The sequence below is a fragment of the Thunnus maccoyii genome, chromosome 20 (genome assembly GCF_910596095.1).
Source record: "Thunnus maccoyii chromosome 20, fThuMac1.1, whole genome shotgun sequence".
NCBI lineage: Eukaryota > Metazoa > Chordata > Actinopteri > Scombriformes > Scombridae > Thunnus > Thunnus maccoyii.
In genome coordinates this window covers 21,493,124-21,508,687 of record NC_056552.1, presented here as the reverse complement: position 1 = coordinate 21,508,687, position 15,564 = coordinate 21,493,124, and the positions used below count along the sequence as shown (strand labels likewise).

The 15,564-nt window shown below is 37.8% G+C and overlaps 1 protein-coding gene across 1 annotated transcript in view; it reads right to left on the bottom strand.

Moving 5' to 3' along the window:
* Positions 1 to 15,422, bottom strand: part of lmf1 (lipase maturation factor 1) — a 34,529-nt gene extending 19,107 nt beyond the window's left edge. The window contains exons 1-4 of the mRNA XM_042396555.1: positions 15,171 to 15,422; positions 13,124 to 13,433; positions 10,925 to 10,935; positions 7,790 to 7,938 (exon numbers count right to left, since the gene is read on the bottom strand). Coding sequence (XP_042252489.1) covers positions 7,790 to 7,938; positions 10,925 to 10,935; positions 13,124 to 13,433; positions 15,171 to 15,372 — 672 coding nt within the window. The 5' untranslated portion in view covers positions 15,373 to 15,422. The remainder of the gene's footprint in view (positions 1 to 7,789; positions 7,939 to 10,924; positions 10,936 to 13,123; positions 13,434 to 15,170) is intronic.
* Between the last annotated feature and the right edge of the window lie 142 nt (positions 15,423 to 15,564).

Here is a 15,564-nt window from a genome sequence, read left to right as displayed (position 1 = left end):
AAGTTTGTCCCTGAGACTGCAAATATTAATATGAGCTAGTTTCAGTCCTTTCCTAGGTAATTTGGCTAATACTGTCATGATTTATCAAAATTTTGATTTTTCCCCCAGATTTTTCAAAGGCACCGAAGGAAACACTACGCCTTACATTCCATTTTTACTTACTTTGGTTTTATGTTAGTGCCATTTTTGACTTGTGATGGTAGATATGTGATATGTTTCTCTGGCAGCTCTCATTGCAGGCAGGAGTTCTTTCCTTTTTTGACACATAGCCTCTGGAAAGTCCTCCTTTAGATAGATGTTTGTACCTTTGAGGTATTTTGTCTTCTCCTGACCACACTGGGTCTTGGCCAAGTGGAATTCCCATTTTAGCCGTGCCGCTAGCATGGCTAAAAGTCTTGCTGTTTTTGCTTAGAGCTTTATTACAGGATCAAAACATTTGTAGTTTTAAGAAAAACTTTATTAATTATAATCCTACGCTACCCACATGCTTGTAGTCACCATAGAAACAATGTCCAAATGGTTGGACATGGTTTGTAGCCACACCAGAGTGAAGTGACATTAAATCTATCTAACAGTGATTGTGACTGCTCAACCATGGCTCTGCTGTCAGATCTGAGGTTTTTTTTTCTTTTTAAGCTTTAGATCATGTTGCTGCACTGACACAAAAGACACAAATCCATTCCACTTGTACATTACAAAATACAGAGTCACCCTTTAAGATCAAATCTGAAAGAACAAACCTAATTTGCTTGCTGTCTGAACACATCATTAGCCGTGCTGACCTTCAGCGCTCTCAGTAACAGTTCACAGATGTGTAGCTCCCTCAGATTGGCAGCAATGCACCAATAAACTCAACAACGTGGGGACTCAACAGGAGCTCTCATTCTAAAAATACGAAGTGTTGTGCCACATGGAAATAGAGAAATGCTTCTGTAGCTCAAGGGCTGTTATTGACCTAAAGAAGTGTGGAAGTACTCTGCTACTGAAGACATGCGGCTGTCTACATTGATATAACAGATGATACAATTGATGGTAATTGTTCAGCTTTCATTATATTTCAGTGTAAATGAGGCATGTTATTGAAAGTTAATACACAAATAAGTAAAAACGTAAATTAATCACTTATTACAAAAAAATCTCATAGAATTCATTGAGTATCACAGATTAACGATATAAAAAGGATGTCTGAGAGGATTTTTACCTTTAGAAATAAAACTCAAAGTGGAGCGTAAATACAGAGAAATATGTCCTAGGCTCTGGGCCTGTTTTTCACCAAATGAAGTAAGTAAATACTGAGCAATCCAGGACACGAGACTGTCAATATTGACACATCATCCCGTCATGTGGTTGGCATGGAATGTGGAATAAATCAGCCGCTAACCTCACTAACCAGATTTAGAAAAACCAGGACATTTCATTCTGATTATGACCCTGGCTTCTTGCTGCAGCTGCTGGCTGTTGAAACGATGCGGCCGAAGATGTTGATGATAATCCAATTCAGTCATGAGATTCTGAAATGTCATTAATTACAACCTGATATTCAGACCTCTGACATAAACAGAAAAGTCTACAAAGTGGCCAGGGAAAGCATAATGATGTAGAACTCAGCAGGCTTCCTTGTGGAACACCGTAAATTGACTTTTAACAGATACGTTTCACACAAATGAAGCAATCACACAATAATGTATATAAATTTGAAAATATGTATCCTTAAACAATGTTCTGCTAGAAAGATGTAATTTTGTGGACAACTTCCTACTCTTTCTAAAGAAAAAAAACTGGAAATGGTGAAATCAGCTAGAATTTCATCACCAAAAAAGGCTATTAAAAATTCTATCAGCATGTGATACCAATAAGGCACAGTAAGAAGTGTGCTGAACTGCTAAAAAAGGAAGTTCTCCCCTTTCAAAACAACTGAGGTACAGACCACAAGTCCTGTCTTCCAGGTACACTAAGACTTTGACGAAAATGCTTATGACATGAGGTAAGCCGCACCATTTCAAGTGTAACAGACTGGCAAGCAAAGGTTTACCCTGGACTGCAACAATGAAAAGAGGATTTAAAAAAAGAAAGCAAGTGGAACCATGGCGACTGCTGTGGCAACACCACAGCAGGGTTTCATTTATACAAGTGCCCTTGGATTCAGTGCTTTGACGGGTACAGTTATGGAATTTCACCAGCATTTCCTTCTCGCAAAAAGAGATTAGAAGCCACTCACTATCACAATTAAAAACAGTCTTATTCTTTTTAAATGTACTGTTGACAATATCTTCCGACATCCTCTTTTTAACTATAAACTCATTGTAAGTGACTACTAGTTCCTCGCACGTTTGAATATATGTGTCAGGGAATTTGTCATAATTTTCCTCCTTTAAGAACAACCTGTGTTCCCCACATACACCGTTGAAGATGTAACATCTATAGTAAAGCAACATAACCGGCAGAAAACTGACTCGTCTAGAGTAAAATCTTCATACAGTGTAATTATTTTTAAAAGTCCCCGGGTACGAAAGCCATATCAGGTTTTACATCTCAAAACAGACAAAAACACAGATATAAGTGGGCCAAATTAAAGAGATTAAATGATTTTAAGCCATTTCAGAATTTTACATCATTGGTTCAGATGAACAGGGATATAAAACAAATTTCAGTTATCCTGATTTGAAAGAAAAAGACACTGTTTCTAGCTACATAGCCTATCCATCTATGGAGAGAGGCAAGACTCAAGTTTTAAAATGTTGGAAACTAACATAGTACAGTCATATCCACTCATTTCCTTGAGCATTTATCTTGTTAAATCCTGAACAATTATGATACATACAATTCTTCCTTGAACTTGAAGTTGATCCATATACTATTCTGAAAGCCTTACTGTAGCAACTTGCAAAACAATCATTTCTGAACTCACGAGGCACAGTCTCACGCTAACTGCTGTAACCCAGTCAACACCCAAAACTCCACACCTAGCATACCGTTTCCAACAGCAGGACTCTTTAATAGAGATGTTCCTGCCAGCAGTGAAATGTGTAATCCAATTCACAATTCCTGTGCCAGCACTTTAAACAGGAAGCTCATAAACATTACCAGAGATCCAGACATGAACCATTTTAAAGTTTCTTCACAAGAAAGGCACAAAGGCAGCTCATTCTATGACTAAAGATTATAAATCTTAGTCAAATTAGGAATTTATTAAGCAACATGCTTCAGCTAACATGTTCTCATTAAGATATTAATGGCAACACACTAACATACAAAGTGGGAAAAAGCTCTGCCCTAAAAGCATGGTTTCATGGTTTGTCAACTGTCAAAACTCTGCTAGCTTGCTAGCTAACAAGATGTAAGGTATCAATAACATAGCTACAGCATTCTAGCTATGTAGATGCTTTTCACTTTTGACAGAGCAAAGCTAGCAAGCTGGTTAAGTTTCCACTTGCATCCAGTCTTAGTGCTAAGATAGGCTAAGGTCATCTCCTGACAACTCTCTGTACTGGATAGATAAAATTGATATTTTCTCATGTGACAGGTAGCAATGAATTCTATGTGATCAGTCTGGATTGGTGCTCAGTTATCAATTAATTTATGGTAGCTGGAATGTAATATGTCAGTTAGAAGTAAAGCCCTGGTGCGAAGGCTAGCACAGGTCAGAAATATCTCCACACTGATATTTTGTTGGACTCTACCAATAACTGTTTGCTACAGCTGTGAGCCATACTGACTAGACTGAGCCATCACAGGTTGCAGGGCCAATTTGAAGAGAGGCCAACAGCCTTTAATATCAAGAACCAAACCGCAGTGACGTGGACAAATAGTGAGAGGCTGAGGCACTTGAGAACAAGCACTCTAAAAATTATCACCACAACACAATAATCAAACAACATAACCACATCTTACAGGACTATGATGAAGTTTACATCCTCTGAAACTTTAGGCTAATTTATTTGAAGGGGAAAGGAGATAAAAACCTGTACAGCTGCATATCAATCAGAACTAAAATCTGCCCTCATGTGAACATGACTAATTGCATTTAGAGTGTGGTGTATTTTATAGTTTACGAGCAAATATGTTCCTGCTATGGGATTCTATTAGCAACAGTTTTTCTGGTTTATCACCTAATTATACTCACATGCCATTGCTGATGTAAACAAGCTGCTGCAGCACAACTGCTTAATGTCCCACCACAATTTGCATGATAAATTACATATACAGTACCAAGCTATGCTAATGATGACACTAATAAAGGTAATTAATCTATTAATTATCAAATATTTCTGTGCCAGTACTCTCTGCAGACATACTGTTTGTGTTTGGGCAACCTGCTGTGCCTTTCCTGTGTGTATGTGACTGTTTGTGTTTTCCTAAGCCAATTACTTCCCATATACTGTGCTGAAATTATGTAACCAAGGCAACAAATTATATTTTATTTCCCCTTTAATCTACACATCAATTCCAAAATTCTTTTTGATTGTTAATATTTTTAATGAAGATATTTCTTTAAATTTTTAAGTATTTGTATTAAATTGTTGCAACAGCTGGTAAATGACAATAAGGGAAAATGTAAAATGAGTGAAGGTTTTATCAAAGTGTATCAGTCTATCTCAAGTGCTAATAGAAGCTCTGCAATCTTAATGCATTCAGATGCCACCGTGACAACATGTAACAACATGTCAGGACAGAAAAAGGGGCATCACTTCGTATCAGGGATTAGAGCGTGTCAACAGTAACCGGAGTGACAACTTGGAACATTTCTTAGTTGTGCTGCAAAAATACACTCAATAAACACGATGGGTGGGCTCATACACCCCCCTCCTACTCATTTCCTGCAACCAAGAAGGCCTTTGAAGTCAGGCTTAGCCGCGTTGTCCTCACGAGCAGAAACTCTATAGCAGTCAAAGGGCAGCGGTGAACCACAGGCTGTCAGACAGATAAACGGCTGTGACCGGGGTGGATCAAACACTTAGGGACTGTGGCAGGGCATGTACTGTACTTGACACTGCTGAGCTGCCACACAAGCTTTCACTGGGATGGAGTCTTCGCTATGAGGAGTCATGCTCTGACCCTGCACTTCAAACAACGGGAGCCCTGCTTTAAAATCTCTTGTAAATGCCAATGATGCTCAATGCTCCTTTTAATCAAGAGTTTTGGGAGGGGGGAAACTCACAGTCATTAAAGATGATGGTATAAAGATATTTAGTTGAAATTATGCATGAATAATCAAAATATGAAGCACTTGGCAGAGCCTTTAACTTGGCAAAATCTAAAACATTTCTCTATAACTTTGTTTACTGTTTGACATCTGGATTTGACAAAACAGCATGTGAACGCAAATGCGATTTGGTAGCACACTTTTAAGTTCTGGATGTCTGATACTGTCACCAACATTATTATAAATTACCAAAAAAAAAAGAAAGAAAAGAAAAGCATGTCATGGAGGAATCCCAAATCAGGATTATCACCAAAATCTAGTCAGCTGCTCATGAGATTTCAGTCAGGTCTGATGGTAACTTCTTGGAATATTTTGCACAGTCACACAGGGAAACACTAACACCTTTTTCTAATGTCACTGGAGGACCACATGCAAAAATCGAAAAAGTCAGAATTTACATAGTAATGCAATGCCAAATGGAATGGCTAATTATCATGAATACTGGATAGAAAGAATTCTTTGTATTTAATGACAAACATTATCTGAATGTTATCCTGAAAAAACAGATGTATGTACTGTTCGTGTATGGACAAATATAACCTAACTATTTCTAGTAACTGGCTTTTGAAAGCCACTATGGTAATGGATAACAGGATTTTCTAAACTTCTTATTGTAAATGAATAATAGATGAATGCCGTGATACCTGTGCTTGTACGAAAAGAGTTTCATTCCAAAATTTGATTCATAATTTTGAGGAAAAAACATTCAGAAATCAATAAATTCATAGCTTTTGTCAACCAGCTGCTTCTGTTTTCTTCTGTCCTTCTGAATGTACAATAATTCCTGTGACATTTCAGACGGAGTCTTTTAAAATGAGGGGGGGGGGGACATCATTCTCCAACAAAGCTCTCCCCTTGTGTTTCAGCTCTCTTCAGGGTCTTAATAGGAAAAACCCCGCAGGATTTGTGGTCGCTGCAGTGACTGGCAGATAAAACCGAGTCGGTGGTCTAAAATTCACCGTGGAAACTGTCAAACAACCAGACATGTTGTTTAGCTGACCATATATTTGGGTTGGAATTCCAAATACTGGCAGGGTTTTATAGCAAAGTGCTGCTCCAAAAGTAACGGTCTAAAATCAGGAGGACAAACACTGGAATATCCTGAGGAATTACGCTGTTGCATTTTCCTCCATGTTAGCTTGCTGATGAATTCAGGTGTGTGTATGTACAGTACATGCCTCTCTGCTTGAATTTACAGTATCTGCTTTCTCCTAGACAGAAATATCAGGGTCTCCCCGCAGGAAATGTGTTAGTCAAGGTGTTAGTAGCAATGAATGGGTTTTAGGCATAAGAGCGGTTCCAACCCCATTCAATTAGTTTTTATTGTGTTTGACAAGCTTAAATAAGTTAAATGCAGAGGGAAGGGCAGGAAACAGTGATTTTTCTGCAAATGCATGAAGGAAATAATAATAATGATGATTTTCTTTTGTTTTTGTGTCATGCACATAAAGTGCCCAACCCTCAGGGGTTTACAAGACAACAAAGGTACAGTTGCAGTGACATTTCATTACAAAATTACAGATTATTATACAGCTTGTTCTTAAACAAAATATTCTGCCTTCTCTCCCAAGCTTGGCAAATAAAATCTGCCACAAAACAAGCTTCTCTTCCCGAAACACAACTCAAGTTTTTCATAATCATTCAGCCCAAAGAATTCTACATAAATGGAGGACATTTTACTAAAAAGTACATCCTTTACGTCCTTGTAGACAGGACAGTAAAACAAAAAATGAACCTCATTCTCAATTTCACCTAGTTCTGTCTGTCCTAACAAAGTCTGTCCTCCTCTGGGGTGGCATTAAATTTGTTGGTCTCTAGGGCTACTGATAATGTTCCTGAACGTAACTTTGCACAAAGGAATCTTTGTCTTTTGTTTAAATTATACTTTACTCAAGGTTCTACACTGTAGCTATTCTTTATGAGACAATAAGTGTGTCATTTTTATTTATCCCATATATCAACAGACCATTTTTCTTTATACATGGGAAACATTTTACCAAGAATATCACAAAGTAACTTGTTTTGCAGAATGCATGACAAATCATTCAAATAAAATAAGGATTTCAACTCATTTGCCCAGGGATGACCATACAAAATGTCCAAATTAAACATATTTTTAGTGAGATCAGATATCTTCTGAAGTCTGTTTCAAAGCTGAAGCATTTGACATTTATGTCTGATGTTTGGAGGCTTCCATCCCATATCTCCACTAATGGCCAAAAAACTGAAGTAAATTTATGGACTCCCAAAAAAGATCAAATAGCTCTGTGATGCACTTGTATGTTCACGGAAAACCCCAAACACTAGACGCATAGTTAGACACAGGAAACGCACATGAATTATAGAGTTGTGTATAAGTATGGAATCCTAAATGACCACATTGTTTAACTTTGTTCTGTACATAATAATCTAAATGTTGAAAATATTTAAGTTATTTGGATAATAGAAGCTAAGAAACATTCAAGGCTATTTTTCTGTCAAAAACTGGTTTGACATAATTTTGGCATCACTATAAGTCTTGTTACGACTCCTTTCTGTCACAAGTTGTTTTCTGACTCCGTAGAGAGATGGGAAAGATTTACTTACAGCTCCAAGCATGATGCGAACAATGAGCCATCTGAAGGTCCAGATGCAGATGAGGGAGGGGGGACAGTGGCGGGGGACCTGAGACAGAGTCCACACCGGACACAGAAAAATGGCCAGAAAACCCGTCTCCAACAGCTGGCTCTCCCAACCTGGACAAATAACCAGAATTTCATTGAATTTTAAGTGCTTCTGTTAACCAAAGCTCACTGTGCTGCAGAGGAACAAACAATGCTGAATGTTATAAACTGCACACAGAACACTCAGGTTAAACCACAGGGACAGTCTGCGGTGCTTTAGAGGAAACTAAACAGATCTAACCTGGCTAAGAGCAGCTTTCTCTGGACTCACTGCTCTTTACAAGACAGTGCTTTGGTCGAAGATTTGCCAGCTATGAGTGTTTGTAGAATATGAAACTTGTTAAAAAGCTGGGGCTGCTTTAAGAGCAGTTCCTTATTTCAAGCAGTGTTACTAGGGTTTACTTTAAATTATTTACTTAGTCAATATGAAATATTTAACAAAACCATTCAAAAATCAATATGATAAAATAATAAGAATTATAAGACGTAACTTTCTCTGCAGACCAAGGCTGTTCAGTGTGGGAACTGAGATCATGTTAACAGTCTACAATGCTGTGCTGGAAAGCATCATTAGATATGGTATGACATCATGGTATGGCACCCTTACAGTCCAGTTAAAAATCAAGAATTGACAATATGGTGAAAACAGCAATGAAAGTAACAGGGAAGAAAGAACATTCATCCTTTCACACTATTTATGAGAGAACCGCTGTCAGACATGCACACAGAATTCTGAATATGAACCATTACCTTCAGGTCGAGGTTACAGAGCCAGTAAATGTAAAAACAACCACTTTAAACTTTCTTTCCTCCCTACATCTCTAGCACTTCTCAACAGACAACCAGATCAATCCTTACTTGTGTAGTGCTTCATAAGTAAGGAGGAACTGTTGCTTTTAGCGTTATGCAGTGTTTCCCCCTATAATAGTACAGGCCTGGAGGGCCGCCAGGCCAACAAGAACCCCAGGCCAAGAAATATTTTTAGATGCCAAAAGTCACGCCAAATATCCATTCATTCGGAAATCAATAGCGCTTAGGAGCGTCTGAGCAGCGCTGTTTCGAAACGCGAGTTAATGTCTGTGTTGTTGCCTGGGAAACTGCAGGTAGTGTAACTCCTTTTAAGCGAGTGAGTGGTTAAACGAGAGAGCGAGCGTCAGAAAAGTGACAGTGAATGTGAGCAGAGCAGAGACCGAATCAGGTGGAGTGGCGTTCAGCTGCAGGGTTGAGCGGAGGTGTGTGGGGGTGTGGTCCTCCGGAACGTAACCGCTTTGAAACAATCAAAAAATAACATTTCATTGATGACTGATTCACTGGTATTCTTGCTACCAGCGCTCCCTCTCTTCATTCACTCTCTAGCTCGCTCAACCACTGCTGCTCTCTCTCTCGTCTTTTTTTTAAATGAGTCGAGAAGCAGACAGCAAAGCCTAACTTTACTTTTAACGTTAGTTGTCCTTAGGAGGTAAGTTATCAATCATATCACAATCAATCTAAAAAAACTAAATATGACTAAGAGTCTACAGCCATGAAGCAGCTCTGTGACCTGGAATGCTTTGTTCTAAATGCTCATGCTGCTAACATGCTCACAATGAATGCTAACACGCTGGTGTTTAACAGGTATATTTTGACCATCTCAGTTTCTCAAACTTTCTCATTCAAGGGAATGAGAAAGTTGGATGGATATCTGTTCCAAATGTCATAGCAATCCATCCAAGAGTTGTTTAGACATATACCTGAAAACCAAAAATGTCAACGCCAGCATTGATAAAAAACAAATAGAATATGTTGAAGGTGACAGCTCATTCTTGACATTTGAAACAGCAGTTGAAAAAACAATCTCCACTCAAGGTCCACTTATTTTGTTTGTTTGTTTGTTCTGGAGCTTTCGGCTGTATCACAAAAATCGAACTAAAAGCCCTCTGAATAAGTTTGAAATCTAAAGTTTCATGATAACTGAGCACAGTTCATCTGCTTATGAAGACCGTGTGATACGACTGAAAGAGAGCTGAGTTTCCGAGGTCAATAATGAGCCTACCTTGAAAGCCAACAAGGATGAAAAGTTCTTGTAATGTTGAGAAAAATGGAAAGCTTGAACATCAACAGTTGCATGACAACTGAGCAAACTCACAATAGTTACAACAGTATATGATTTAACTGTCAATAACATAAGATTTATCTTAATAAATGCAATTTTCTGATTTTCAATTTTTTAAAAAAAAGGGACTTGAGTGAGCGAACAATGTCTGCTGGGCATGCTGTTCTATAAAACTAATGTCCTTAACAGCAAAAGCCCATGGCCTCTGGTTTTTAGTCTGGACTTGGGAACAATCAGAGGAGCCGTAGGGTGATAATAGGTCCAAAAAAAAGAATGACTGAGGGAGAAAGACAGTGAGAGTGAGACAAAAAGAAAAAAAAGAGAAATGGAAGCCACAGCTCCCAACCACAGACATCAGCCTGGCGTCTCTGACTACAAAGTGTCATTAACCAATCACAGAGCTGCCACTGACCTCGCCACTTATCTGAGCCAGAGCCCTACATGAAACCTCCTATTTAGACTTTCTTATTTCATTCCCATCTATCCTCTTGTTTCACCATTACATTCATGACAGTTTACTGGGTTCACCAAGTCAGAAGGAAATCTGCTTCATGTCAATATATCCTAATTCTGTAAGTGACTGTGTTTTAATCCAATAACTGGCTATAAACAATTTGGAAAAGAATCATGAGAAAGTTGCACATGAGACTCAAAAACATAAGTTTAAAAGTACAATCATGTTTCTCCTCTATAAAAAAAAAACATTCCGAAGTTTCTAAACGCTTAAATCAGATGTGTCAAAGAGGTCAGTGCATACGCAAGCTTTTTTGAGGGATTTTTACCAGACTGGTTTCACTATTAAGAAGAGATTGAAAGTGATATTCAAACCTGTGTGTCTCACATAATGCTTTGACTCATATCCACTTCTTGTAATTATGGCAGAAGCACAAAGGGAGCAGAGGTGAAGAATGTTTGAAGGTTGAAACGTGCATGAAGTGCTCAGCCAGGACCAGGAAGTTCACTTACCGAAGGAGTACCTACAGAGATATATAAAAAAAAAGATACCGCAATTTAATAATGTTAATGCACACCCTACATTTTAAATAAGAGACAAGAATGAAACAGCAAAAATAATTAAATCTGACAAATAATGTTTTTTAAAGCTGCAATAACTGTTGAATCCTATCATGTCTTTAATGCATAAAATAATGATTAGTGCAGCTTTTAAAAAAAAAACTAAATCTAAATAATGATTAGTACAGTTTTAGGGTCATTCCGTGTCAAATCAGATAAGGTTGTTGCAGCACCATTTTGTTCAGACCTTGTCTATATCATGAATGGGTCCAAAACCAAGGCCTATAAAAATATTTTTGTTCAAATCCTTTGTTTTCATATTTTTTCAGCCCTTGATATTATTTCATTTTTATAGCCTCAAAAACACCTTATCTGGGAAGCCATGTTTGGGCATTAATATCTAGATAAGTATTGTTCCTAGCCTCACCAAACTTTGCAGGATGGAAGACAATCATGTGTTCTGTTTGCCAAAACCATTAAAAGCCTGTAGTGCATGCTGTTTTATTTCTATAAGGCCCACATTTTTGCACCTATATGATATCAATCATTATTTTTGTGCCAATATTTGAGGTCTCTACCACCAATGGACATTAAGGTTTTATGAAGCGTGGTAGCATATTTTGGTCATTTTCATAGGACCAAAATGGTATGTGAGGTAACTTGTGGGAACATAAAAAAAGTGCATGGAAATTGCTTGATGTATGGTTATCAAGGGTGCAAAGTGCCAATGTCCTTCCATTACACTTATCTGTTATTAAAAAGACAATTACATCTGATTGACAAGAGCACAGATTTGAGAGATATTTTACCTATGGCAGAAAAACATCCATTTCAGGATTACATTTTTTGCTTCAGTATCTCCATGATTATTGAATTCTTGTGTCATAGGAAGGATATGCATGTTTTCAGTACGTTCATTGGAATAGAGGACATTTGAGATGGGACTGTGTCTCCAGTAAGGTCCTGGATATTAAAATAAGTGAAATATTTTGATAAAACCTCTGGTATAAGGAGGAATAAGTGGTATCCTAAATGGCCCTCTCAGGCTCCAGTGGGAGTATCTAAATGTCTTTCCACAAAAAAAGTTGGATGTGTTTATACATGTAGTTTTACAGTGTGCATGTTAGAAAGCTATATGCCCTGATAGTAAAGAATATAACTTGCATTAATGACCTATAGCAAAATAAATCTACAGAAAACATGTATTTCTTTACTCCAATCAATATTTCAGAGACACTGCTTCTTCATTATGGACATTTTTTTTCCTAGAGTTAAAACAATACCTTTAACTATGTGTATGAAGGGAACGTGGAAGGACACTGGCACTTTGTACACTAAATGTCCATACATTAAGCTATTTCCACATACATTTTCATCTTCCTACTAGCTACCCCACATACCATTTTGGTCTTATGAAAATGACCCAAAAATGCTGCCATGCCTTATTTTATTCATAATATCTTCAAGTCCATTGGTGGTAGAGACCTCAGATATTGGCACAAAATTAATAAAAGATTGTATTTGAAGAAAAAAATAATGATTGATACGATATGGGTGCAAAAAAATGGGTTTATAATACCCTAAATATCACTCTCATTTAAGAATTTTACACTTCTTTCCAAATCTAGGGCTTTGTAGAAAATCAATAGGCATGCAGAACAAACTTTTAATGGTTCAGTCACACTGAGAACATGTTTGTCTTCCATCCTACAAACTTTGGTGAAGTTACTAATAATACTTTTCAAGATATTAATGCCCAAACATGGCTTCCCAGATAAAGCGTTTGAGAGTGTAAAAATTTAAAAATATCAAGGGCCAAAAAAATATAGAAACATTGGAATTGAACAAAACTATTTTACAGTCCTTAGTTTGGGGAACATTCTATAGAAAAAATCTGAGCAAAACCTGAGACGCTGCTGCAACCACTTTTCGTGACTCTGTCTGATTTGACACGGAATACCCCTTTAAAAAAAACACCACCAACCATGATGCGATGAATAAAAGCACAAAATTGAAAGGACAGTCTGGAATTGAACATTTTAAAAACTGAATCTGATCATTTTAGTTTGCAAAACTGTATGAATATGATTATTTTATTGAAGTTTGTTATTTACATGTGAGTACTGTTGTATGTGCGCATCCCAGACTCACCACAGCTGTCCCACGTTGACCAGGGAGTGGTAAAGCAACCACAGTGCTACCATGATCACCATGTTGGCCATTCCTGTCACCAGGACAAACCCAGACACTGCCATCCCCAACAGAGCAATGCCATCCAGGTTGGCATCCATGTCACTCCAGTCCAAGAACCAGAGGATGGAGGGTGTGTATGCCAGGGCGGCCATGCCTATCTTTCCACCCACGTAGCGCTTGACGCTGTTGAGGTAGTTCTTGCAGGGCATCAGGCCGTGCTCACCTATCAGTTGCTTATTCTGGTTGTAAGCAACGCTGAATGCCACAACTATAGAAAAAAAACAAATATTACTCATTCATTCATTGCTCTATCATTAAATATGATGACTGTCATATGCGATGGCTGTTGGACCATAGATGTAAATGCGTATTGGCCACAAAAAATGACATCATGGGAACAGACAGCTGAGATAAGAGTACTGAACAAGTTGGATGGTCTCCAGAGGTGGAAAGTAACTAAGTACATTTACTCAAGTACTGTACTTAAGTACGACTTTGAGGTACTTTCATTCCATTTTATGCTACTTTATACTTCCATTCATCTACATTTTAGAGGGAAATATTGTATTTTCTACTCCACTACATTTATTTCACAGCTTTAGTTACTTTTCAGATGAAGATTTGACACAACGGATAATATAACAAGCTTTTAAAATACAACACATTGTTAAAGATGAAACCAGTGGTTTCCAACCTTTTTGGCTTTTGACGTCTTACAAAAAGCAGTGTGTAGTCGGGGTCACATTTCAGATGTCTATGAGTTGTTAACAGCTCCACCAAATAGTGATTTTTCCCCTCTAAACTCATCACATGGTTTCATTTCAATAAATGTTCAAATGAAAACAGATTTGTGTCTCAGAACTTTTTTTTTTCTTCTTTCCTCTCCCATTAATCATCTCACAACCCCTCAGATTTATCTGGTGACTCTTTGAAGGGGCCTCGACCCCTAGGTTGGGAACCACTGGACTAAACTAGCTGTTTATAAAGTAGTTGAAACTAGCTTCACCTCCAGCAGCTACAACAGTAACATGCTGCAGTTTTAATAATCTAATGATGACATATATATAATTATATTAGTCAGAGGGACAAAATTAGTACTTTTACCTTAATACTTTTAGTACTTTTATTTCAGCGGGATTTTTCATGCAGGACTTTTACTTGTAATGGAGTATTTCTACATTGCTGTATTGGTACTTTTACTTAAGTAAAGGATGTGAATACTTCTTCCACCACTGATGGTCTCAGTCTCTGTTCTACAAATGTTTCCGTTTTCAACAAAAAAAACTTTGAGGGTGAGGAGTAACTGGTTGGTTTGGCAAATTTACATCTGGTAAGTCTGGACTGTCTGCCGTAGAGTGGATGAGACAGGCTCAAATGGGGCTAAGCAGATATTTTTCATACATTGTGGAAGGATTACATCCCCCAGCCGCCCTGTTGCCAACACTGTAACTCTAACCAGGACAAGTGGCTTTAAAAAACAAATCATTTTTCATCAGAGAACAGAAGCCTCGGACTTCTAACTGTAAGAATAATAGTGGAAAACATTAACAACTGCCCAACAGAGTACACCAGTTACCACTTATTATTTAAATGCTATATCTAATTCAAAATCACCACTTCCACCAGTCAGACAGTCACCACTGACAGGAGCTGGAGCAGCTGTGACCTGTGACCTACTGCTCAGAAGCACGTCACAGTAACTTTTTATATTTTTGTAATAACATGGGTCATGGGTCATAACACTAAACGCACACTTCAGCAGTGCCAGCTACCAGCTTAAGACATCAACTTAAGCACATATTGTTATCATATATGCTATTTCTAATTCGCTGTGTCAAAAAACAAACATGAAGCTGCAGAGCAAATGTCTAACATGACAACTGCACTGAAAGCAGAATTTAAACAGCAAGGATATACGTTAAACAAACACGCAACAAGCGATTAACAAAATCTGTTTGTGACTTTATAACCAACTTAGTAAAGTAAAGCTGTACATGTCACTCACAGTAAATAAAGGCGACGGCGCGCAGCAGCACGATACGAGTGAGCCAGTAAGTCCCGGTCTGTAAGGACGGAAGCTTCTTTTCTTTCTCCGAGTCTTTGCCTGAGTTTGCTCCATTGTCTTTACAGCTGTTTGTCTCCGCTTTGCTGCTATCGACACGTCTTTTCCTTAAAGAGGTGTCTGTGCTGCCACCGGCGGCCGCCATGTTCGCGCGGGCAGTCAGTGGAGGAACTCACAGTCACGTGACTAAACACGCGGAACTCCGATGTGTATTAATTATTATTATTATTATTATTATTATTATTATTATTATTATTATTGCTGTTGTTGTTATCATTATTAACAATATATATAATACTAGTACTTCTACTAATAATAATATTATTATTCGTGTAAA